The 25,330-nt window shown below is 35.3% G+C and overlaps 3 protein-coding genes across 3 annotated transcripts; 1 reads left to right on the forward strand and 2 right to left on the reverse strand.

Annotated features, from left to right (window-relative positions):
- LOC18602827 (chaperonin CPN60-2, mitochondrial) lies at window positions 1,060-5,653 on the reverse strand. Its single transcript, XM_018120244.1, has 18 exons — window positions 5,419-5,653; window positions 5,279-5,303; window positions 5,030-5,161; window positions 4,540-4,699; window positions 4,145-4,320; window positions 3,916-4,011; window positions 3,660-3,764; window positions 3,497-3,583; window positions 3,242-3,331; window positions 3,040-3,120; window positions 2,859-2,927; window positions 2,618-2,695; window positions 2,416-2,511; window positions 2,185-2,284; window positions 1,988-2,091; window positions 1,714-1,819; window positions 1,542-1,620; window positions 1,060-1,450 (listed from the first exon to the last, which is right to left on the reverse strand). Exons 1-18 carry the CDS (start codon window positions 5,454-5,456, stop codon window positions 1,345-1,347), a joined length of 1,728 nt encoding a protein of 575 aa, XP_017975733.1. The 5' UTR covers window positions 5,457-5,653; the 3' UTR covers window positions 1,060-1,344.
- LOC18602828 (CLIP-associated protein) lies at window positions 6,127-18,319 on the reverse strand. Its single transcript, XM_007034449.2, has 22 exons — window positions 17,783-18,319; window positions 16,584-16,733; window positions 16,419-16,481; window positions 15,684-15,752; window positions 15,196-15,361; window positions 14,557-14,718; window positions 13,767-13,864; window positions 12,914-12,988; window positions 12,697-12,765; window positions 12,528-12,613; window positions 12,339-12,456; window positions 11,211-11,309; window positions 10,768-11,128; window positions 10,543-10,650; window positions 8,871-10,426; window positions 8,611-8,706; window positions 8,103-8,207; window positions 7,895-7,969; window positions 7,735-7,803; window positions 7,582-7,650; window positions 7,136-7,237; window positions 6,127-6,547 (listed from the first exon to the last, which is right to left on the reverse strand). The coding sequence occupies exons 1-22, from the start codon at window positions 18,116-18,118 to the stop codon at window positions 6,365-6,367; spliced, it is 4,215 nt and encodes a 1,404-aa protein (XP_007034511.2). The 5' UTR covers window positions 18,119-18,319; the 3' UTR covers window positions 6,127-6,364.
- LOC18602829 (NADH dehydrogenase [ubiquinone] 1 alpha subcomplex subunit 13-A) lies at window positions 18,790-22,038 on the forward strand. Its single transcript, XM_007034455.2, has 3 exons — window positions 18,790-19,245; window positions 21,430-21,501; window positions 21,586-22,038. The coding sequence occupies exons 1-3, from the start codon at window positions 19,031-19,033 to the stop codon at window positions 21,728-21,730; spliced, it is 432 nt and encodes a 143-aa protein (XP_007034517.1). The 5' UTR covers window positions 18,790-19,030; the 3' UTR covers window positions 21,731-22,038.

Raw genomic sequence — 25,330 nt, forward strand, 5'->3', positions numbered from 1 at the left:
CCGACACCGCACGTGGCGGCGATGATCTTTGTGAAATGCAATGCACAAAAATAAAAGAAGGCCAAATGGAGAGAGAGATTGTCAGCTGCGTTTGGGAGTTGCTAATAGATTTTAAGGAATGGGGCCCAATTTGCATGGTGTATTTGCAATTTTGCATGTGACTGGGTTGGGAGGGGTGGGGTCCACCACCAACCTCGTCCACTCTACCCGTGGGGAGTAAGTGGAACGGCGTTCATAATTCTCATAATTTAATCACGGAGGTGTCGAGGCGTGTAGGGGCCGAACTGGTAGGGTTCGACCCTGGTCTAATTGGGCTGACACCCTGAAAACTTGATTTTTAATCCGATCCAGTCCACCAATTTATTCATTATTTCGATATTTTAAAATTAAAATTAATTAAGTAAGATATTGGATTCAATTTGGGACGCGCACAGTGAAAAGGAGCCACATTTGCGTGCGTGGCCTGGGAGCCTCGTCGATAGATAGATGATAGATCATTTTATTTTATTATTATTGTTAGGCTACAATACATTATCTCATCCTTGGTAGGTCATGGAAGCTTCCAAAGAACAAAATGCATGCTATATCGGGCAGTTGGCAAATTATACTTGTTAACAAACTCAGTTGAGATTAAGCAAAAGTTAGCACAAAGCAGTCCTGTTGCGTTTTCATGCATCTTATAATTCTATTATAATCGACAACTTGTAGCAGATGATGGTTCAACACTCGACCACTTACGTTGGGAAGGAGTGGAGGAGAAGCGGGGGCAATTCAGACCCTGGGATGGATGGAAATTTTGCATGATGCTTCCACCACCAATGCCCTTGATATCTTTATTTCAAGCACAATTTAGATCTTGATGGTGCCATTCTTTTGCTAACTTGCATTTTGGAATATAAAATATAAAATTTAGCATCTTGTTAACTTCTCTGTTGATATATCTTAATGGAGTGGCTTTGTGACTTTGTAGTACAACAGTCTTCCCCCCTTCCCCTCCCACATTATACCAAGAACACCAGATATAAGAATAATCAAAAGACTCTTAGCAAGAATCAAAAAAAGTGTGCAAGGATGATAGTGTTTCTTTTTTTCGTTATTTCCAAAAACGATGGTTCCATGCAATCCAATTCTTCCTACCAACAACAATCAAACAGTTTTGACCTTGATCACCAAAACTACCTACAAGTTGCTCTCTCCTTACGATTACATCGATTGCCTTCCAACTGAAACAAGACTAAAACAACTAAAAAAAGCTGATATTCTTTTCTTCATGAGATATTGGGAAGGAGGAAAAACAGTTACTAGATCAAGGCAATTTCGATCAGTGTGTTGTTAGGAATAACCTCAATAATCCATGCCACCCATACCGCCAGGCATTGCTGGAACATCCTTCTCATCCTTGGGAAGTTCAACTACAATAGCTTCGGTTGTTGTCATCAATGATGACACACTGCACCAGAAAGGTAACATAATCAGCTTGTTCCTTCTAGAAATTAAGGACAAGGTCGACCATGATGCATAACCTAAACACAGCAGCTTACCTTGCCGCATCAACCAAAGCAGTTCTAATTACTTTCAATGGGTCAACAATACCAGCCTTTACCATATCGACATATTCACCTGGTTATTCAACAAAATGAAGTATAAGCTGTGTTAAGTTCCATTAGAATGGTAAATATATGCAAGGAAAAAAACTTTAAGTCATTCACTGACCTTTGGCGGCATCATACCCAAGATCCGGGTTATCCTGCTCCAACAGCTTACCAACAACAACAGCTCCCTCCACTCCTGCATTCGAAGCAATTGTGTACACAGGTGTCTGCAACAGAGAAATCCATTTATGAGGGAAGTGTGAAACTTCACACATCAAAATCACCGGCATTTTGAAACTTTACAGTGCAAGAGCTGTAAACTTTTCAACAATTTATCTAGAATGAATTTTCCTGAAGTTGATCCCTCTGAGATGTGCAGAAAAGATTTTACAAACCTTTAGAGCATTCTGTATAATTTGAACACCAATCTTCTGGTCAAAGTTCGCTGTAGGTAGCTTATCCAACTCTTTGGATGCATACAGAAGAGCGACACCACCACCTAGATGGGAAAACTCCTTACGTAATGTTTCCACTGATTCCAAGTTTAATTGAAACCTCATGAGAAAGACCACTAAGACTTAAAAGTCTTTACCTGGCACAATACCCTCTTCTACAGCTGCCTTTGTGGCATTTAATGCATCCGTAACTCTATCCTTCTTCTCACCAACTTCAGCTTCACTAGCTCCTCCGATCTGCAATGTTCAGCAAATTCTAAGCTTCGTTAACTCCACTCAAGCAGCAACAAATAGGACAGAAAGCAGCTGTTGCATTTCTAAGTTGACAAGTTAAATGCCAGTAACTATAAGTTGACAAGAAAGCAGACCTTCAGGACAGCAACACCGCCAGAAAGCTTTGCCAATCTTTCTTGCAACTTCTCCTTATCATAATCAGAGGTGCTCAATTCAATTGCTGATCTAATCTGTTATTACAAAGGATATCTGTTATAATCTGAATTATAAAGGAAATTACGTATAGTTCAAGAATCAAAAGATGGCCAAACAATTGTTCATAAGAAGCAACAAGACCTGTTCGCATCTTTCTTCAATGGCTTTCTTGTCACCATCCCCATCAAGAAAAACAGTGTCATCCTTTGAGACAGTAGCCTATAACAGCCAAAAGAAAAAGAATCATGCATCAAAATAGATGTCTATACATATAAAAAGGGCTTAAATAGTTCCGTTTTACCAAACTCAAGAACCTCCTTGTTAAAGGAAAACAATACAAAATCACCTCAGGCAGATCCTGTCCAAATAATAGATATCATACCTTTTTGCAAGTGCCAAGCATGTCAAGATCCACCTTTTCAAGGTTCATTCCAAGTTCTTCAGTTATAACCTATAGCACAGAAGTAACAGATATCATTCCTCAAGAGGTCATGCAATTTCATGTCAATGGAACTATCTGCTATATCAACAAGACAATCTCATATAGCAGAATGTTGCCTCACCTCTCCTCCTGTGAGGACAGCAAGATCCTGCAGACTCGCCTTCCTATTTTCTCCAAAACCAGGGGCTTTTATGGCACAGACCTGCATCATGCACAATCCATATAGGATAAGGAAGCATTCCTAAAATAGAGGAAGACAATACACAGAAAGGAGGGGGGGGGGGGGGGGGGGGGAGATTTATATCATACTGTAAAAATCAAACCTTGATTCCAGCACGAAGCTTGTTAAGAATGAGGGTCGCAAGTGCTTCACTCTCTACATCTTCAGCTACAATCAACAATGGCCTTTGTCTCTGGAAAATAAAACATAGAACTTATTAATGTTACAATCAAAAACAAAATAAGAAGTTTAGGGCAGTTTTAGTGAGATAAACAAGTGGATCTTTATGAATGATGATTAACCAACATATAGTCAGGTAGAGTGGTCTGAATGCAAGCATTGATCAAAATTTGCGTACCTTCAAAGCTAACTCTAGTACTTTCACCACAGCATTTAAGCTAGATATTTTCTTCTCATGGATCAAAATAAGAGGATCATCTAATTCCTGCCATAAAACAGTGAATTGAATCAGTATTATCTCATGGTCAAGAGATATGCCAAAAGAGAAACAAGATACTTACACATTTTTGGTTTTTCGTGTTGGTGATGAAATATGGGGATATGTAGCCCCTGTCAAGCTTCATGCCCTCAACAACTTCCAACTCATTAAATAATGTTTTCCCATCCTGTAAAAGGTATAACCAAGGTAAGACATCATACCATGTGTGAAAAAATGCAAGAGATTTAATATATGACAAGTATGAGCAATAAAACATTAAAACTAGAAAAAAAAAGAATATGAACAAGCAAAAATACCATGAAGGCATCAAAACTTACTTGAATTGTGATCACCCCCTCTTTGCCAACCTTCTCCATGGCTTTTGCAATTAACTCACCAATTTCCCTCTCTCCATTAGCTGATATTGTTCCAACCTATTACAAAATACTTCCATTATAGCCGTAGTAGGTTAAAAGTTCACTACCATTGCAGTTTTGATTCTAAAGTACTACATCCATCTGACTGCAATAAGCTTTTGACAGAAAAAGTTTGAACAAGCAAACCAACCTGAGCTATTTCTTCAGATGTGCTAATCATCCGTGCCCGGCTTTTCAAGTTTGTTACAACATCATCAACTGCCATTGTTATGCCACGTCTTAGATCCATTGCATTCATTCCAGCAGCAACTGACTTGCATCCTTCTGTAAATATTGCTCGTGTAAGCAATGTTGCACAAGTAGTCCCTGCAAACATGTCAAAGCATTCTCATGACTCAGCTCTCTACATAATTAAAAAATGCATACATTCTGTGAACGTGAAGTTAGTTGGCTGAAAAAGTTAATACATGCAAAAAGGATGTACTTAAAATAGAGTTAAAGGCCAATACTAAATAGAAACTATCTAAAACAAAGTTAAGGACTTAAAATAAAGCTATTAGATTTATGAAAGTGTTTGTGCCTCACCATCACCAGCTACATCGTTGGTGGCATTCGCAACTTGTTTCACAAGGCTAGCACCAACATTCTTGATTTTATCCTTGAAATCAATGCTCTTTGCAACAGTCACACCATCTTTAGTCACTTTTGGAGCACCATAGCTTTGTTCAATAACCACATTTCGTCCCTTTCAATCAAAAAAGAAAATGATGAAAAGCTTAATCACTACAAATGTAAGCGTCATTTCTTCCTTACACCAGAGCATTTGGCTCATTGGTTGGTGCATTATCCCTTTGCTTAAAGAGCGGGCTTTGTATTCCCCTCCCCCAATTATAAAAAAGCAAAACGTCATTTCTTACTTTCATCAATATTCCTATCCATAAATTTTAAGTCCTAGTTATTATCCTATAGAGAAGAAAAGGCATAAACTGTTTCAATCAAGGATTAAATTTGAATAAGAGAATCTAAGACATAAAGAAAAGAATCATAGAAATAAAAATAGGGATATGGGATTTACCTTGGGACCCATGGTAACTTTAACAGCATCAGCAAGTTCTTCAACGCCTTTAAGCATCAAAGCTCGAGCTTCTACCCCAAATTTTATATCTTTTGCGGCATAGTTCCTATTCCAACTCAATCTACTGCCAATCTAGCACACACCAAAACATAAAATTCAATAAGAAAACCAAATCTCATTGCAGGATCAAATCAACATTAACCAAAACAAAATAAATAAAAAAGGTAGTAACAACTGCTAATTAACTACCTGATGTGTAGTATTCCTAGCAATCCTGAAACCCAAACATTAAAAAAGAACAAAAAAGAAACGAGAGAAAATTAGTTTCTTTAAAGGAACAAAAAAAACACTTAAAAATGATTAATGAACTAGTGTCTTTAAAGTACTACCTAGCTTTGGAAGCGAGGCTTGAAGCGAAACGATACATGGTTTCTTTGGGGAAAGAAAACAAAGGAATAGAAGAAAGCTCTAGAAAGTAACAAAGAGAGTGTTGGGATGTCAAGACAATGGGAGAGCTTGGGGGTTGCGTTTTTAAAGGGAGAAAAACCCAGAAAGAGAAGGGAAACGAGAAGGGTCTAGAAGCAGCAGCCAGCCAGCAATTTGTAGTTGTTTAACCTTGTTTTCTCTTTTCTTTTCCCTTCTCGTGTAGGGTTTAGGGTTTTACGCCTTTGATTTCTACCTTTTTACTTTTCAACTTGACGGGGTTTATGGGGTTTTGAAAATTTCTTGTGTTCCTACCAGGCAGTCCACTGTCATTCACGAACTCTTTGTATGATCTGACCCACATTTTTTGCTGGATTCAGATTGAACCCGACTCGCTTCTTTGAGTTGGGCCTAAAACGGATTGATCGCAAGGGCTTTAAAAGGTTCGGGGTACAATCCAACTGATCCAAACTAATACAATGTCCAACTCAAGCTCAACTCAAATTCAAAAAAGGATATTTGCTCTGCTAAATTTGTTACTTTTTTAACTTCTTTTCATTTGCATGGATAGTATTGGTTCATCATGGGTTTAGCTGTTTCTGTTTCTTTATGGAATAAATCTAGGGACTTGTATTAACTTATGAAGCTCAATTTTGATAGGCAAAGGCATGTCATTAAGTTGCAAGTTCTATTGCACTCCACAACAAACTACAAAAGCAATGCTAGAGTCAAGCCAGAGAACACTTTCTTGTGTTAGAAGGAAAAGAGGTCAACCCCAGTCCTGTTCCAATTCACAAAAATTACACACTATTTCTAGATTTTCACCTTTCTATTGCAACTGGAAAGCACAAGCAGACCAATACACATGTACAAAAATGCAAATAAAATTAATTGAATGAAGAGTACAAAACCCTAGTTCACAGATTCCAACTGCTGGCCATTGATTGCTTCAACAGAAGTTCCTTTCCTGGCCTGTGCAATTCTGTTGGCATAAATAGTCACTAGACGCAACTGGGCACCGTTGAGATCCTGCAAGTATGGCAGGAACGCCTTCCCGAGCATGACATAAATGTCGACCAGGCAGAAAACAACAGTCTGCAGCCAGCATGGCCAAACAGATATTTGAAAATACTGAGCATGATTGATCAATTAATACCAGTCAAGGTGAAACTTAAACAAGCAGTGATCAAGTACTAATATAACAGATTATTCACACAATCAAAATTGGTAATTAGGCACTTGGATAAACATTCAACTGCAGCCTTTCTGCGTTCTTTTGTTGTCTGGAACTCAAATTTTTTTAGCATTTAGGTCCCTAAGTCTTAATGTCATTTCAGGTATGTAACTCTTAGCATGTTTACCCTGAACTGAAAGTAAAACAAGATAAAACTTTCGATGAGCAACTTTGACAAATCAGTTCCAAATGTCAGTGGCACACAAATGCGTTGCAACAAGATGGCTTAAAGAAACTTATGGCTAAGGTGAAACCTAATTGGCTATAACACTACATATAAATGAGGGTTCTAAGTTCAAATCCAACTCCTAGAGCTATCCAAAACAAAGAACATATCTACAGCACATGTCCCTACACCAAAAAGCGTTCCAAGTTTAAATCACACTTCTACAGCTATCCCAAAACAGAACACCTCTGCACCACATGTACCAACAAGCACAAAGTTTTACCTTGCGAACTTCAGCACTCTGATTGCTGAATGCATCAAAAAGAATTGGTAAAAACGAAGGAAGCTGAGCCAGTAGTTCCTCTTGAGAAAGCCGGCGAACGAGCTTGCGAAAGGCAAAAAATTTGAGTCCATTATGTGACATTGAAAACAGGGCAACAAACTACTTGGGCTTTAATATCATGTTATCCATCCAACTTAAAATTATTGGCCATAGGTGAAGACATCTAACTTGAATACAAGGTCACAACTAGATCATTTTTCCTATTTATTTTTGAATTTTCATTTTATGTCATTCTTATTTGAACAAACTGCCTATAGTCTGCAAACACTGTTGATCTGCACCTATAAGTTTCAGTGAACCACATTTTTATGTTGCATAATTTTTGGTCATCCCCATCAAACTGCAGCACCTCAAGACATCAGAAGGATATAGTCAGCTATGGATACCTTTGTTAATGTCTTGATGCAAATAATAAGAGTTTTCTCATCTCCAGCGATTAACAGGGGTACAGTTATCTGCAACTCAGCATATGAGACAAAATTATGTCAGGAAAATTCAACATTAATCCAAGAAACATTATGAAAGTTAAGTAAACATACACTCAGACATCGGAAAGGATCATATTCTGATAAAATATTAGATAAGCATTTCTCTGCTTCAATAGAAACCTGAACACAGAATCTGAATGCTATTAGGTTCAAGGGAAGGGGTAACATTAGGTCTCAGTCTGTAATAAACAACTGATGAAAATAATGGCACCTTGGAAACTGCATCCTTAGCAATATGAAGTAACTTTTCTATTACAATTTCAATAGAATCTTCCATTGCATCTTTCTGGATTCACAAAAACATAGATTAAAAACACATTAAAAATAATAAAAACATAGGCAAAAAGAAAAGGTTGGAGAGGATAATACTACTCAGAACTTCATTTGTTGGATAGAATGTTAGTTTTAGTTCCACAGACCTGTTTGTTCACCATTACAGTTACTAACTGCAAGGTGACTTCCCTGGTTGAAGAGTTAGGATCATCCAACACCTCAAGAACAGCTTTCAAAATCTGATTGAAATACTGCAAATAAATAATCATCCACCAGCATCAGCAAATTGCTGCTAAAACTTTATAACACTCCTTGGACATGTCACTAATTAAGATTTCATCCATCATAAATAATTGCTCTCTCCCTCATGCGTACCATTAAAACTATATCAACTCTTAGCATAGATGTTCATGCCAGTTATGCTAGAAGATTTGAAAAGTGATTCTTGCTCAATGTGTTGGAAAATCAAATTCCTCATGAACATAAATGGCAATTAACATACTATGGATGCTCACGCATGTGTATATGTGTTGGACAAGCACATCACTAACAGTGGAGATCTCAAACATAGTAGCTTACAAAATGTTTAAGTAATAGGCTTGTGCTTGCTTCTGGAAGAGAAGGAAAGGGTCATGAATTTCAATTATATTATACCTTTGTCCATATGGAATAGTTAGTATCTGTGGAAGCCTCTATGAGTTGCTGAAGTGCCTGCTTTCTAATGGCTGCACTCTCATTATTGTTAGAAATCTAGTAAAAGCCACGAGTAGGAAGGCAGTGAGATATTGGTTTCCAGATGATAACAGGACAACAAAAAATTACTCTGATAAAAGGATGTTTTTCAGAGTGTGAGGCAAGAAGGGGGTGGGGGGGTGGTTGGTAAGGAAGGGGAAATTTTAACATTCATAGTTCACCTGGTGAAGAATTTGAGGAATGCTGATACGCAATTTTAGAGAAGAGCCAAACTTAGTATTCATGGAGTTCTCACTGCTATGATTGACATCAACCAAAGTGTCACTATCAACATTGGAACTGCTTACTCCAGGATGATTAGAACTTGTCACCATATTTGTGTCAAAACATGATGAAGGCAAGTAATTATCCATAATATTTTCATAATCAACATTGTCAGGGTGGCTCAGAGGGGATTCTGCCTTTTCACCAGCACCAGTGGCACTGCAAATAATTACATTATTGGAGCTGCCTTCAAGATTCCAATGTAAATGTTCATCAGCTTCGTTGGATACTTTTTGAGCAATAGGTTCTAAAATTCGCACTGGTTCTTGCATGGTGAACAACTTCTTGCTATTATCGGTATCACTAGAACCAGAAGAATACCTTCCAAAATAGTTAGCTTTCTTCAATGCACCTGTATATTCAGCATCAGGAGAAAGCCCAACATCAGATAGCTCATAAATGTTTTTGGGACGTGGCCTCTCTCTCTTGTTCTGCAAGAAGTTCATAAGATCCATTTCGATTCGAGGAGTTTGCAGCCTAAGAACTCGCCTTAGAGAATTTTGCTCTTCAACTGACATGCACATGATGTAGTTTATAACACCGATTGAATCGTAGTGAGTATGTACAGATATAATGCAAGAAATGGCTGCTTCCTTCAGTTTTGTGTTCTTATCATAGACCAAAGGTATCAATTTAGCAAGCCACAGCTTTAGAATGCCACTATTAGCAGCACCTTCAGAATTCATAGCATTTTTCTTGAAGGAACCAATAGCATATTCTATAACAGCCAGTTTTGCCTTTGGTGATCTCTGTTCATCCAATGCACGAAGCAAAGCAGGTAAAAGAGAATCTATGCCATAGGCCTTGCTCACAACTTCCAAATTCATTACAGAAAGCTGCCGAACTAACTGCTTGGGATCAATTAATCTTGAAAACACATGGTGTAAGATTCTGTCCAAGTAACTTTCAAAAGGTTTTCTACAAGCTGGAATTATATCTGCAAGGGCTGAGAGAGCAGCGTGTCCAACTTTATGGTGGGGATCATCTAAGTGTTGGAAAAACAGCTTCATGACTTTCTCGAAATTCTGTATAACTTCTTGGATACCTTTTTGGTCCTGCTGCAACAGACTTCTAATATAATTAAAAGCAGCAACCCTAGCAGACCAATTAGAACTAGGACTTAGACCCTCTGCCAGAGCCTCCTGGAGTGATGCTGGACCATCCAAATAGTTTGACATTTCACCAGGTAATATCTGATTATCATCGAGACAGCTTCTGCTGTTTCCAGAAACTCGACCAGAAATATTCTTTCTTAAAAGAGGCCTTTGGAAGTTAGGAATAGTATTGCCCTGAGAGTTCCTAAAGTTGGAATCCTTGGAAGATGTGTCTACATACTGTCTGTCAATATGATTATTTACTGATTTTCTGGCAAACCTGTCATCAGTGTGCTCTTCCATAGAACCACCTCCCAGTCTCTCAGAAGCTTGCTTCCCTGCATTCAAAGATGAAACAGCTAAAAAAGATTCAACGGTTAGATTAGAGCATTGAGAAAATGGACATATAAAAATCTCTTCAAGCTTGAATGTGGTGAGAAGAAATGCAAAATAAAAATGACAACAGCGCTTCTACCTTTAATGGTTGATGCAGTTGAATCAGTGAAAATAGCATTTGTAGCAAGAGCTGAAGCAGTAACAACTGGGGGAAATGGGAGGCCACGAGCTGAAGGAGGGTCAACTCCTGCACTAGGGACCAGAAAGAAATTTTCATCCACGTTAAGGAATGTATTAGTCACAAGGAAACAATTGTTCCATGACTGACAATCTCAATGGATTTGCTGAGCTACTTAGCATATACCTAAATCCAAGCTAGCTAATCGCTTCTTTTGAAAATTGAGTTCCTCAGATATATCTAAACCAGCAAGCATGTTTTGAATGGCAGGCACCCTCTGTTTGTTTGCACGTGGCATGTTCTCAAAACTTCTTTCAGTACCATTTCCGAGTGACTTTACCTCTGAGGAAAATGGGCCAGAGGATAGAGGAACACCTACAGGTACAGCCCTACTCCTATCGGTTGTGGTAAGCAGAGAAGTTCCAGGTTCAGATAAATTTGTAGAAGTAGCTACTTGAAAAGCCTTATGGCATTTACGCAAGTCCCTTCCTCGAACTGAAGGAGAAGGATGGCGTCTTTGCGTGCCCCCATCTTCATCATTTATAATCTGTTTGATAACTAAATTCCATTATTTACCAAATCCATCAATCAAAGAGTGGAAATGCAAAACGAAAAAAAGAAGTTTATACCCTTTGGATGACAGGATCAAAGGACTGAAATAGTTGCAGAGAACGTTCTGGCCAAGTTTTCTTGAACATTCTGTAGCAATGTCGAGCATTTGACCGTACCTGTCATTTTGCAAGATTATTGAAGACAAACCATATTGTTGAGCATAATTTCTATAGAATATATATAACACAGAACCAACAAATAGATGGTAAATGCTCTGTGTAAAAGGACATGAAATCGAACAACCACACAAGATTGACAGTATTTTAGCACTTCCACCCATAAAAAAGTCGTTAAAATAAAAAAAATGAAGAAGAGTGACAGTTAAATCAACCAAAAGCTCATTATAACAAGGAAAAGAAAGATTAAGAAGTAAAACTTCAAAAAAAAAAAATAACGAAATCTATTTCTCACCTAGTCCTTACAGTGTAAAAAACTCTTTATAGCACACGTACATAAACTCTTAGCCTAATTCTAAAAGTAAATTACAATTAAATTACCAATTTCCTGATATATTCTAACTGCCACAAACTTGTGCAATAATCCACAGCAACAGAAAATAGCTGCTTCTTGTAGTTGGTACCTGCATCAACTACCTTTCTCTATTCTTAACCACTTTACTGTCTCTTTCAATCTAAAACTAACTACAAAAGTTATGATTGCCAACAGGAATTGCAGGATGAGACTTCTGGGAACTGTTCTTAAAGACAAGGTAGTTGTACCCTAATTTAAAGAGAATGCATGACCAAATAATGAAGATAATAGTTCTCAGCAAAAAAAGTTAAAAAAACAAAAATGACCATAGTTGCTACTTTTTCCAGCTGCAGTGACACTCCTTGATTAAATACAAAATCTATGTCAATCTATCATCATCATAAAAGATTTACGCTCAACTTTCTGGACATAATAGTCAACTGGAACTGTGAGAGGTAGCTTCAATTGTTCATACTATTTGACCACCCAAATTAAGGGCAAAGTGGTTTATGAGATATCACAAATAAGGATCAAAAGTGAAAAGTATAGTACATGCAATAACCAAATTGAAAAGAGGTTGATCTACTTGAATGAGATACATAATTAAATATTCAAAGCTAATATATCAAAGTGTAGATGCCTCCTTGACAAGAAAAGAATTATCAAAGCAATACCTCACTCATTGCATCTGCTATACAGCATTGTATGAGATCCTCGTAAAGATCAGCTGATCTCTGTATCTCCGGAGCATCAGCCCAGTATTCTAGCATCAGAAGCGAGTACTCACAGCATCTGTACTTGGGAATGAGAGTTGTGAGAGGATTTATAGTAATACATATGTAATCAAGGAATGAATAAATTACCTAGCACGGAGAACTGCATTACGGTCATGCTTTGCATGATCAACTATTTGAGGAAGCACACGGGAAACTTTGCAACTACGCAGCATCTGGACAGTGTAAATATGAATCAATGCAAGCATTCATGTAAAAACAGAAAAAGTACAGGAATTTTCACATTGTCTGCACATACTGTTTTTATGCAGGTGTCCGCAGATTCAGCAATTACAAGAACAGTTATAACAACCAGTTTGAAAAGGACCTAAGAAAGGCATCAAATTATAATGTCAGAACTTAGAAGCAACCGTAAGGTTAGAAGAAAAATATCTAAGCATAGTATTGAGGATGTTATGACAATCTAATGCTACTATATTTACTACTATTTTTATCAGACAAGAAAACATTCTTACCGGCACAAACATTTCTGCACAAGCCTCAAAATCTCCCAATAGCTCTTTCGATAAGAAGCTTAAGAGATGACAGGCCTGAGGGCAACAAGAGGGAGTTGAGAACAACAGTGGTTTTGAAGAATAAAAATCTATTATAAGAGTAAAATCTGTTGCATTAAACAAGTTGTTTGATGTGCTCCAACATACATAATTTCCTTTTTGTATTTTATTCATCTTAAACCCCAATATACATAGTTTGAATTTATTGATTTTTAATTTGCTATCTCTATTCCTATTTTCTAATATTTTCTGATTTGCTAAATGAATGTCCAATACTTTGTGCATCGAACAAATTAGCGATCTGTTAGCATAAAACAGTTGTATATTTGGCTCAAACATAACATCATTTTTTATGTAAAATTTGTCTTCTATCTCAATCTGTGCCATAAGATTTATTGACTATTTGTAGTAGTATTTCTTCTGTAATCAACATTAATTGAATGCCTTTTGTGTTCTGTAGGCTATCCAAATATAGGTAAAGGCACTATACGCTTGTGATATACAGGGCAAGCAGCAGGAAAATATAAAATTAAAAACTCAGACATTTGAAAAAGCATGTAAGCCTGGCATCCTTCAGGATATAACATCAATTTAACTGATTGAAGAATACTGGTAAAATACAATTATAAAAGACCAATCTTCAACATGAAGAAATTGCTAAGGCATGATGCAAAATATCATTAAATGCAGAGAGGTTTTTCCGGCCAAGGCAGGATTTATGACTTTCAATGACAACCAGCACAGGAGAGCCTATCAGTGGCTGTACTATTGCTAATCTCTGAGTCATCAGTTCATTAAGGCAAGTGCAACAAACCTGCTTTAAAATGCTCAACCTTCGATCAGATAACTGCGTGCAAAGAGGTGCAACTAGTTGCTTCAAGAGAGCATGGAAGCACAGATAATCAACAGCACCTAACAGAAAAAATTGAGAATTAAATACTTAATATTCATTTTAATCCCCACACCATTGTGATTACAGAAGGTTTTTAGCATGTGAATGCATCTGCATTTCACATAAATTTCACAACTTAAGAAAAACCAATTTCCATATTTCAAGTTCAAAGACATGCACGCTACCAAACACAAGGCTCTAATCAATTTCTAAGTTATTGTGCAGTACAAAGCTCCTCTTCAAAATTTAGCTCTTGGGCACTAAGCCTGGTGAAACATGAACATGGCTGCAAACTATCAAAAGGGATCTTTCATTTGCTTCCAGAGGACATGTTTCCTATGAAGCATAATGGCATAATAGGATCCACATAGCCAAACCCCATAGAATCAAGAAACGCTTAATTCATTCTTATTTAGGATATTTTTGTTTTTAGTTGGGACTTTTAGTTTAATCTTCAAAAAAAAAAACAAGATTTTTTTTAGTATTAAGCAAATTACTTGAAGTTCATTATACATAACCTGAAGATCTGAGTCTGTAAACAAGCATGAAATCAACTTTTGGAAGTATACAAGACAAGCACTAGGTCAACAATGTACTAAAAAATGAGCTCAAAACTTGCAATTTGAGCATGAGCTGAGCATGATCAAGCTCAAACAAGCTTAGCTTGCGTAAAGTTGCAGAGAAGATGAACAAAGTGATAAATAACACAAACCTCCAATGACAAGAGCTTGAACTTGCTGCATGGCAGCTATTCGAACAGACCAATCATTTTCCGCCATAAGCATACATGCAATCTTCTCCATTTCTCTTATCAGCTCCTTTTCAGAGTATAAAGTAACTGGAACTACTGGTTTATCTATCAAGTCAATCTCTCCTATATAACACATAAAATAAGTAAATTAGTGAGTCATGCCACTATAGCTTAATCATCTGAGAGCAAGACAACACAGAAGCACTCAAAACTAAAGTAAACAATAATTATAACAAAAAGAACCACAGGATAACCTGAACTATGTGCAACAACATCAATATTTCATGAATCAATTTTGAAGTGGAACTGTAGCCTACACCACTAATAGTATAATCATAACACGCCCCCCAGCACTTTGTTTTATTTATTTATTTACTTTTGGTTGCAATGCTGTTCAGAACCATTAAATTAAAGCAAAAGGAAAAAAATATGAAAAGCTTTATTTCTAATGACATAATCACAATATTTAGGGAAATGTTGGCCAACTTCCAGATGAAATCATATGAAGACATTAGACATCCCTAAAAAAAAATTAGCAGAAAATTTAACACTGCATCATATTGTAGCATTGTGTTTGAGCTAAGCTATATGCATGCTGACCTCCAGAAACAGATATCTCTTTAACAGAACTCTTTGTCATAGAACTGCTCTCTGCTTGGTTCACCTTGACCAAGTCAACACCATCAGGAGAAGTATGGCACACAAGTCCATCAGAACTGCAAACCTTCGGCTCTATCTGCTCCAGTCTGATATTAACATCTCCTAACTGCAGCGAAGGATTGCGCTTTATGAGAGTGATAATCACAGGAACTGGCGGATAGTTAGCAGAATATTTTTTGACATCAGCTATAAACTGTGATGTGGTTATAAATAGGAGGGAAATAGAAAATGTATCAAATTCAACCAAAACCTTCAAATAAAAAATTAATGACGTTAGAGATCCAAAAGCCATAGTCAACTTCAAAAAAACACCCAACTGGAGATCAGTATCAAACTTAAAGTGACCACAAATTTATTGCTATCACCACATAACTGTGCTTAGAAGAAACCATGAAATATGAGCCAAAAGCAATAATGCAGAACATTACCACTGATGAAGGAAGATTGTGTTGCTGGAGTTCAGCACGAAATTGAGGCCCAAACTGCATATACATTTCCTGAAAACAAACAATAAATTAATTAATTACAGTAACCTGCCTTATGCTTTACATTTTATGGTCCTGGAGGATTAGGGAGCTTGAATGTATTATCTATCTACCTCAAAGAAGAAAAGGTAGACAGCACAAAGTAAAAGGAGTTACATGGAACATGTGACTTGGAAGTTTTGTAGCATAATGGAGAAATGCCTTATTCGTCCTACTCATTCCCAGCAACAATAAAAAGCATTCCAACTAGGCCCTTCTCATCTCTCATATTTATAGAAAAAATAAAATCCAAAGAAAATAAAAGAGGGAAAGAGAATTCGCATTAAGCTAATGACTTGAACTGGAGAAGTGCAATGGAGCCATAGTAGGGTGACTGGTGGGCAATTAACCAAACCTTGAATTGAAAAGCTAACAGGTCTAGAAAAGAATCATAAAGCGCTGACACAAATATAGATGTATATATTGAGTATATAGGCACATTCAAGCACATAACCAGACACAAAGGAATAATAAGTAGAGCTTTTTTTTTATGTGTAGCCGGAGTTTCAGTGAAAGAAAAAGGAAAAAGAATGCGACTACACCTAATAAAGAGAAAAAAGGTGTTTATTTTGCATCTGTAGTAACAAAAACTATTTGGCCAATTAAAAGAGAGTTGCCTAAACTCATAATGGCACATACCTCAATGCACAACATAGCAGCTTCTCTAATGCTCTGAGTTGAGTCATTCAACACCTGTAAAATCTGACAGAACAAACCTTCATGAGTATAAAAAGAACACATGTTCTGAAAAGAACAGTACCTAAAAGTTATTTGGTCCTCAGCTACCAGTCACTATGGACATACAGGAGGAAGAATAGCCTTCATAAACTCCGCCGATGCAAAAACAGTGACAGCAGAAGTGACTATCCTCACAAACTCTTCACGAACTCTCCAGTTGTTATGCACCCAAGTGACAGGCCCAGCTTTGTCAACAATGATAGTTGGAGAAGAAACCTAAAGGATTAATAATTACGAGCAATCAGGTCCACCTACTCCATTTATAACTCTCCCAATTTTAATGAAGCTTTATCAAAGAAGAGAAAGAGAGAGGAGGTGGGTTCTTTAAAATGTATAATAAACCCAGGGTTCAATCAGAGTGGAATCCAACCCTTTATAAAAATGGCCAGATATATTATCAAAAACAAGGTACAAAACTTATAAGAATGTAACAAAAGCTGCTTAAGTGAAATTCAGCCCTTATCAACAACTATGTTTGTTAACATCATACACATGCAAAGCAGCATTTTTGAACAAATTAATGCACAAAATAAAAAGTAATGGACTAGATCTAATTGAAGCCTAACTATGCTAAAATCAGAACAAATCAACCTATTGCAATCAGCAACTGCACAAGCATAAAAAAGAATGCCCCAATGGAAAATCATAAAGTCAAATGAAAATAATAAAGGAGAGATAAACTGAATTGATAAAATTGAAGACTTGAAATTCGCTTTCAGAAAATTAACAACACAACATAAATTCTGAGCGTCAAACCAAAACCAGACACTCATAAGACAGGGGACTAGTTGAAAAAGAAAAGAGTAAATGACAAACACATAAAAGTGACAAAAATAATGTAACTAAAATTGATCAAATTAGATATTCATCAACCATAGGAAAACAAAAAATAACCAAAAAAAAAGGGTAATTCAGAACCATAAGGAAGCCCCACAAATATGTGGAGAAATATTCATAACAAAAACCTACTAAACTGGCCAAAAATAAAAAACTTTCTAAGCCGATGAGTCTTTGTTCTAGAAAATGACAGTTCAACACTTCCAGCACCCACCCCCCCCCCCCCCAAAAAAAAAAAATTCAACATTGGTATATACTATAAAAAAAGGAAAAAGAAGAGTGAAAGCTTTACAGAAGAACTACACTTAGACGAATCACCACAAACCTCAGAAAACTCCACGGTATTAAAAAGCTAACTGGATTTTAAATCACTACAAAAACAACAAAAGAAAAGAAAAGAAAGAAAGGGCCGTTCAAAACCAACAAACCTCCATGAAAGTCAGCAACAACCCTCTAGCTGCATCACGTAAAGGCTGATTGTCATCCCCTAAGCACTCCACAACAGCAGGCAAAACCCCATCAAAATGTAGCTTCAAATGGTCAGCTGAGAGCACGGCTGCAGATGCTAAACACTGTAGAGCTCCCAAAGAGGCCTTTAAGTTATATGGGTCGTCGAGAAGGTCAAGGCAAGTTGACACCAGAGATGCCACGTCAGAGGAAGACAACGGTTTGGTCGAAGACTGGAGAAGGGAATGAAGAAGCTCTGCTTTTGCTGCTCGGCCCTTTGGGTCCTTGGAACGTGCTAGTTCAAGAGGTTTCTCCATCGAGTTGAAGCTGAAAATGGAAGATCTAAGAACAAGGAGAAGAAGTGGGAGTTAAAGTGAGGCTAAACTAAAGAAGAAGATTGACCTGACCGTTGGGAGTTTAGGCAATGTGGGCATTTGGAGTTGAGTGAGGAGTGTGGAGTGAGGTTGAGTACAAAGCAAAAACATAAAGTACACTACTTGACTGTCCAAGAAGCTAAAGATGCAAGCTTTTTCAGCCTTTACAACGTGAAAATGAAGAAAAGAACAACAAATACTACTATAGTACTTGGTATTTCTTACTATATTGTGCTTGATTTGATTGATTATTGCTCTAACTCTAACTCTAATTTTCTATATATTGGATCATAGAAAGTGTAATTTAATTGTCTATACATAATTTAGATGATACTTAAATGGTACTTAATAGTATAATGTTCAATAATTTTTGTTGAAATTTAACTTTACATGGAAATTAAATAAAAAATATTAATTTTAATTTATTTTATATGAAAATTTAAATTTTTTTTAATATTGAATCTAATACAAGTAGTTATTAATTTAGAATATAAAAAGATTAAATTTAATTTAAAATATAAAAAAATTATAATTCCAGAATAAATGAAGAATAATAAGGAGAATTAACTTAAGTCTACCAAACCAAAACCAAGATTTTATTCCCTAAAAATATGAAAAAAAAAAAAAAAACCATTTTTCCTCCTTGCTTGTTTGATATTTTAGAAGAGCAATGATAACCTTACGGGTAGGTACCAAAAGCCATCTCTCCCACTAAACCACCACGTGGCATAGCTCAAAGCGGACCCCGAAGCACAAACAAACACCCCCCTCTATAACGCCACCACCACCATAATCCCCTCACTTTCTGCACTCTCCATCTTTCTCCGATCGACAACTAAAGAAGAAGAAGATAAAATGACGGAGGCGGTGATAAGGAATAAGCCGGGAATGGCAAGCGTGAAAGACATGCCGATCCTCCAAGATGGGCCTCCACCTGGTGGTTTCGCCCCGGTCCGATATGCCCGCCGGATACCCAACAAGGGCCCCAGTGCTATGGCTATCTTTCTAGCTGCTTTTGGTGCCTTCTCTTATGGGATGTACCAGGTTGGCCAAGGCAACAAGATCCGCAGGTTTTCCCCTTTTTTTCTCTCTCAATAAACCCTTAAATTTCTCATCTTTTCTTGATTTTCTAATCTGGTGTTTTATTTATTTTCAAATTACACTTATTTTTTTGCTAAATATTTAAGCTGTTTTTTTATTGGGTTTTGATGGAATTGAAACCTTTTTTAGTTCATAAAAGGTTGGAAATTGGATTATATCTTGTTCTGTTGTTTAACTTATGTCTGGGTCTTTCTTTTTAGTTGTTTTTTGGAAGTTAAAGGTGGAAATTTTATTGTTAGCATTTGGATTTTGATTATCCTTTCAAATACAGCTGAAAACGTGGAGTATTATAGTGATTATTAGTTACACATTTGTGCCCGTGAGGGTCTGTTTTTTTTCAACCTAGTATCAAGTAATGGATCAGAGAATTGTAGGGGCGCTTATTATTTGATTGTTTCAGTATACGATTTTCTTTTGCATTTATTTACAATGGTGATGGGGGAATAGGATGCAGTTGTTTTGGGGATTAAAACTGATAACTTGGAGGCAATTCGTTTGGGCTATCACTCTTTTAATTTGGTGTCCTTATCATGTATGATCTCAAGTAGCATCTTATCGGTTTTTGTTTAATAAATGGCTTTGTTGGGTCTGGATTCTTATGATTGGTATTTGTTGGTTTTGACTTCTGATTATCCTATGTACAATAATTTGCTGATCAGGTTTAGGTGGTTATTTCAAATGGCTTTTTGAATGCAAACTATGAAATAGATGTGAATTACATGAATTGAAGTTGATATGAGGGGAAAAGCAAAGACAAACTTGAGATACAACAGTTTGTTGACAATGCTATAATTTGGTCCTGACATATGGACAATGTATAACAATTTCAAGAGCCAGCGTATGTGCTGAGTTTAGTTATTCCTTGCCTTTCACAGGGCAAAACAAGTAGTTAGTGAGTGAAGTAGGTGTTCTTTCATATATCCAAATCTTACATTTTGGTGTATCAAGACTGGCAATTGTCACAAGGATTGTAGAGATAAAACTAGTGTGTGCTTTTAGACGGAGGAGATTACCTTTGAACACGAGTCATTCAACATGATCTTGTTTTTGTGGGTTGATGATGATTTATTAATTCTAATGGTTTTTATTGGCCAAGCATTTCTTCTAATGCTTAGTCTCCTGGGAATTGGTGTAAAATCATGAATGGTTCTGCAAAGGATTCATTTGCGGATTTATTGATTCTTAAAACCTTTTAATTCATGTTATTATTGTATCGAATATAGAAACTTTTAAGGTGATTTTCCCACTGCATTATGCTACAGGTATAAATAGTGATGATATCAGCTATAAATTAAATCGTATAATTGGTCTCAAAGCTGTAGATTTGGTGGGGGTTCTGTATATCCTTTCTTGGCTTCTATTTATCTTAGACTGACAAGGAAATAAGGCTTCTAGATTGAAGCATGAACTATCTTTCTTTTCCTTTTCATGTTAAAGGGTCACAAACATGAAATTAATGCAATTATCCATTAGGTGCAAAATCTTATCTGGCTTTATCTTTTCTATGTTGGGATTTTTAGATTCTTTCTGAATTATTAATTTGTAATAAAGTGACGTAATCAAAGTTGCATGCAAAAAAAAGTTGAAAAATTTCAGGTCCTTTTTGTTTTGAGGACATGCTTCTGATTTACTGGTCTGATTTATTTGATTAAGATAAATAGTTTAACTATCAGAGCATGGGATAATAAAGGCAGAGATAAAACTTGATACTTCAAGCTGCATTCCATCTTTGTACACCTTTCTTTGATCATAGGTTGGTTGCATCTTTTGCGCTAACTAAGCAATCCCTGTTGTCAGAGGGAAGATGTAATGCAAAAGGTGGCAAATTTTATGTACTTGGTGCAAGATTTTGGCTGATAGGACAGTCTTCTATCATGCTCCCCTAAAGAAATTGATTGCTTTTCTCTTCATTTAAAGTATGCTTTTCTGAAATGGATGTTTCAAATTAAATAAATAGATTGAAAGTTGTGTTGTTTATTGATTTTGATTTTTGATATCCCATAGATTGGTCCTGCTTTATTTCCATTATTTTTGGTCATGCTTTAGTTTCTCTTATGGGAAAACTAAATTTAATACATAGGCCAAAATCTAAATACCACTTTTTTGGTTTCTCTTGTTCCATTTTCATTATTGAAAATGTTTACATTTAGTAGAGCACTGAAGGAAGAAAAGTATGCTGCACGGCGAGCAATATTGCCAGTGCTTCAAGCTGAAGAAGATGAAAGGTATTTTAACTATTCATACTACTTTATTAATTTCCCAGGTAAAATGTGTGAATAACTCCTTGTTTGCTTGCTTTCTTTCTTTAGATTTGTTAAAGAGTGGAAGAAGTATCTTGAGTATGAGGCTGAAGTGATGAAGGACGTGCCAGGTTGGAAAGTAGGCGAAAGTGTATACAATTCTGGGAGATGGATGCCCCCTGCAACTGGAGAGCTGCGTCCTGAAGTTTGGTGATACCTTTCTGTCAACCATGCTAGCTTTTTATGTTGCTTGGTGTTTTTCACATTAAGAGAAATAAAAGATTTGAACAGAAACTTATTTCTGTATGGAGAGTATTACCAGATATGATCATTATTTGTTTGCCCCCTACCTCTTCTTCCCATAACCTGAAAATGTGCAAGGAAGACTCTTCTTAGCTAACTAATTTTCATGAAATTACTGCCATTGCCAGCAAAGTATAGTAGGAAAGACATTTTATTTGGTGGGTAAGGTTTCAGTTCTTAATGTTTACCTACCTAATAAAAGATTAACCTCTCAGAAGATCTTGACAATTCTTTTTACTGTTATAAATACTATTTATGCTTTTATTACTATTACTGCTTTATCATGCAGATAGCAATAAGTTCAATAAGTATGTGATTCAAGTGGCTCATTATTGGTCAATTGCATTCATGTGCTAATTCACTTGTTCAAAATTGTAATTATAAGAAATTGACTCCACTTTTGTAAAATCCAAAAATCTTGAGGTCAAATTCAAAAATTTTCCCTGATCACTGATGTTTTTGGTTTTAACCATTAGCACGGTTTGTCAATCATTAAAAAAATAATAATAATAGTACATAAACATGGTAAACACAAATTATCTCTTTAAAAAAAAATTTACTCATCTTTTTTCTATTCCAAAAATTTTAATAAAAATCTATTGATATGCATTTTTTTTAAATCTCCATCTTGATGATTTTTCTCCTTTTCTCTTTTGATTTTTTTTTCTTTTTCCTTAGCTCTTCTAACTAAAAGAATTTTGATTTGAAAAGAAAAAAAGAAATGCAAAGAAATTGATTATATCTCTTAACCACTTCCATCAAATTTGAAATATCCATCATTAAACAAAAAAATTACCTTTAATTCATTCTATTCAATAAAAAAATCCCCAAACCTTTGGAAAATTAAAAAATGTGATGAAAATAGATTTTACTTCAAATGGCATTCAAATCTAATTTCTTTTTAAGAGTTTTCTTTTCTGATAAAGATTTTTAGAAGAGAGATGAGTAGATATTTTGAAATAATAATCTAAAGAGTATTTGTATTTTAAAATATTTTTGTAGTAATGAATCCTAGTTTTTTGAACTATTGATTAATACTGTTAACTGTCAAAGAGTAAAATATATCATTTTAAGAGCATGTTTGTCTTGACTTTTTTCTAACTTAAAAGCTATTATGAAGCTTTTATGAAAAATAATAGCTTTTAAAATTAAGCTAAAATTATTTAGTAAATTTCTTTTTATAAGTTCTTTTTTATAAATTATAATTATTCTTAACAGATAAGGATATTTTTAGAATACAAATAAAAATTCTCTTGTATTTTTAAAAGAAGAGAAGAGAAAGTTCCTCATAGGAGCTTTTCTTGAAGCTCTTTTTTTAAAAATGTTATTTAAAAAAAACTACTTTTTTAAAGCTTTTCAAAATTTATATTTGGTCTGATTTTTGCTTTTAAGAAATAGATAAGCTGAAAAAAATCAAACCAAATAAGCACTAAAACAAGATTTTAAAATAAGAGAGACGGTTTTGATATTTATTTTAAGTAGAACAAACACAAAACAATTATTTATAAAGTAAGTCAAAACAAGTGGTAAAGTTCATGAGTTACATTCACTTTTGAAATTAAGATGATATTTTTTTAACATGTGCTTTACCCTTTTTTTCTTTCTTTCTTCTTTAAGAATACACGTGTTATACTATGAAGTGTCATTACTGTATTACCTAACACTTATGCCTATTACCCAACTATATAATCATTCTCTTAATATCCCATAAACCGTTATTTAACTACTCTTTTATAACAAGCACATTTTCTCATAATTGAATATATTCTTCCAGCTACTTTTAAAAAAGTGACTTTTATTTAGTATAAATATGAGAACGTTCGAGGTTAGGAGGTAATAAAAAATTATTGGAAACCCAACAGAGATTATTCTGAAAATTCTCTCGACATTTCTCTAAACATTTTTTTTATTCAGCCCTTCCTATTCACTGTGATCCGTTGCTTCCTCCACCTTTTCTCATCCCTCATCACCTGCCATCAAAACACTTATGTTTCAAAAACTGTTCCAGTCTTCTTCTCTGTTGCCTCTAGCACATTCCGATTCACTTATTACAACATGTCTTCTCTCCTTATCAAAAGAACCCTTTACCGAAATATATATATATATATATATATGCAATCTGTTAAGATCCCTAGTTCCATTTGTTATTTATTACTTGTCTTTTGATACAAGCTTTTGTCTATAAGTTTTTTAGTTCCTTTAAGTTTCATTCAATTCCTCTTGTCTCATTAAGTATGGCTCTTATTGCTTACCTATTTATAAAGTTACAGTTGCATTAAAAGACTTAAAAGAGTGACTAAACTTTTGTAGGTAAGATTACATGAAACTATTAACGACTCCTTTTATCTGTGAAAAATAATAGACGATTCTTAGATTATCATACAACCTAAATAGAAATTTTCCTATTTTGAATGTCTATTATCCTGTCCTATAACATATTTATAGGCACTTTTCATCTCCAATTATGTCTTTCTGCAACAACAATTAGATCAAATGCACTGTTAGCCCTTATATGTGTGTGTGCGTGCATTCTTGGCTTTTATTGCAACTTTCTTTACCATTGAGTTTACATCTTTGGAACGAGTTTGAATAGTCAGACTGAAAGTGACTATCTTATTACACTTTCCACTCTTTTAAAAGTCATATATTTATGATTATATATGAGAAAATTGTAAGAAATAATCATAAATCCATTTTAGAAATAACATTTAATATAAAGTTAATTATTTTTACCCAATTTTAACATGAGATGACAAAAATACCGTTAAAATCATTTCAAACAAATTAAATGTTCTCAATTTTTCTCTCCCATCATTTGTTTGTTGTGCTTCAACCCTCTCTAATTTTGTCACCATCATCATCTTTTTGTCTATTTCTTGTTATCTCGTCATATCATCATCCATCTGCAGACCAAAGAGTATGGAAGGTAACAATATATTCTTAAGTTTATTAGTTTTTTTTTAAAAAAAACAAACGCTACAACTTTTACTAAATAAATTGAAAAAAAAAATGATAGTGAAAATCCTACAAAAACTGAAAAGGAACACAAGAGAAGAAAATAAAGACATAAAAAATCTCCCCATTAGATTGGCTGGCCAAAAACTATCGCACATAAAAACATTGATAAAGGTTGAACAAAAATTTCAATCTTTTGGAAAAACCCTATTCCAACTGCTACAATATCCTTTATCCATGTCCTAGTAATTCCGGAGATTGAACCTCAAATTTACATTTACAAAACCCTCTATTGTTGATCTACAAATCAAAAAGCATGGTATGATGAATAACAATAGGTTTTTGAGTTTATTGTTGTTGAGTTTTTTAATAATTCAAGTCTGGTAGAACATGCTTTGGTGTGTAACAAATTGATTCATATTTTGACGTGTAATATTAATAGGGAGAAGGAAGTTTTGGCGTGTAATATCTGATGCTAAAGTTTTTACCTTGGCATGTAACATCTGGTGCTGAAACATTAGTCTTGATGTGTAACATCTGGTGCTTTGACCTTGGT

This window comes from Theobroma cacao, chromosome 4, assembly GCF_000208745.1.
Source record: "Theobroma cacao cultivar B97-61/B2 chromosome 4, Criollo_cocoa_genome_V2, whole genome shotgun sequence".
In the NCBI taxonomy this organism is placed as follows: domain Eukaryota; kingdom Viridiplantae; phylum Streptophyta; class Magnoliopsida; order Malvales; family Malvaceae; genus Theobroma; species Theobroma cacao.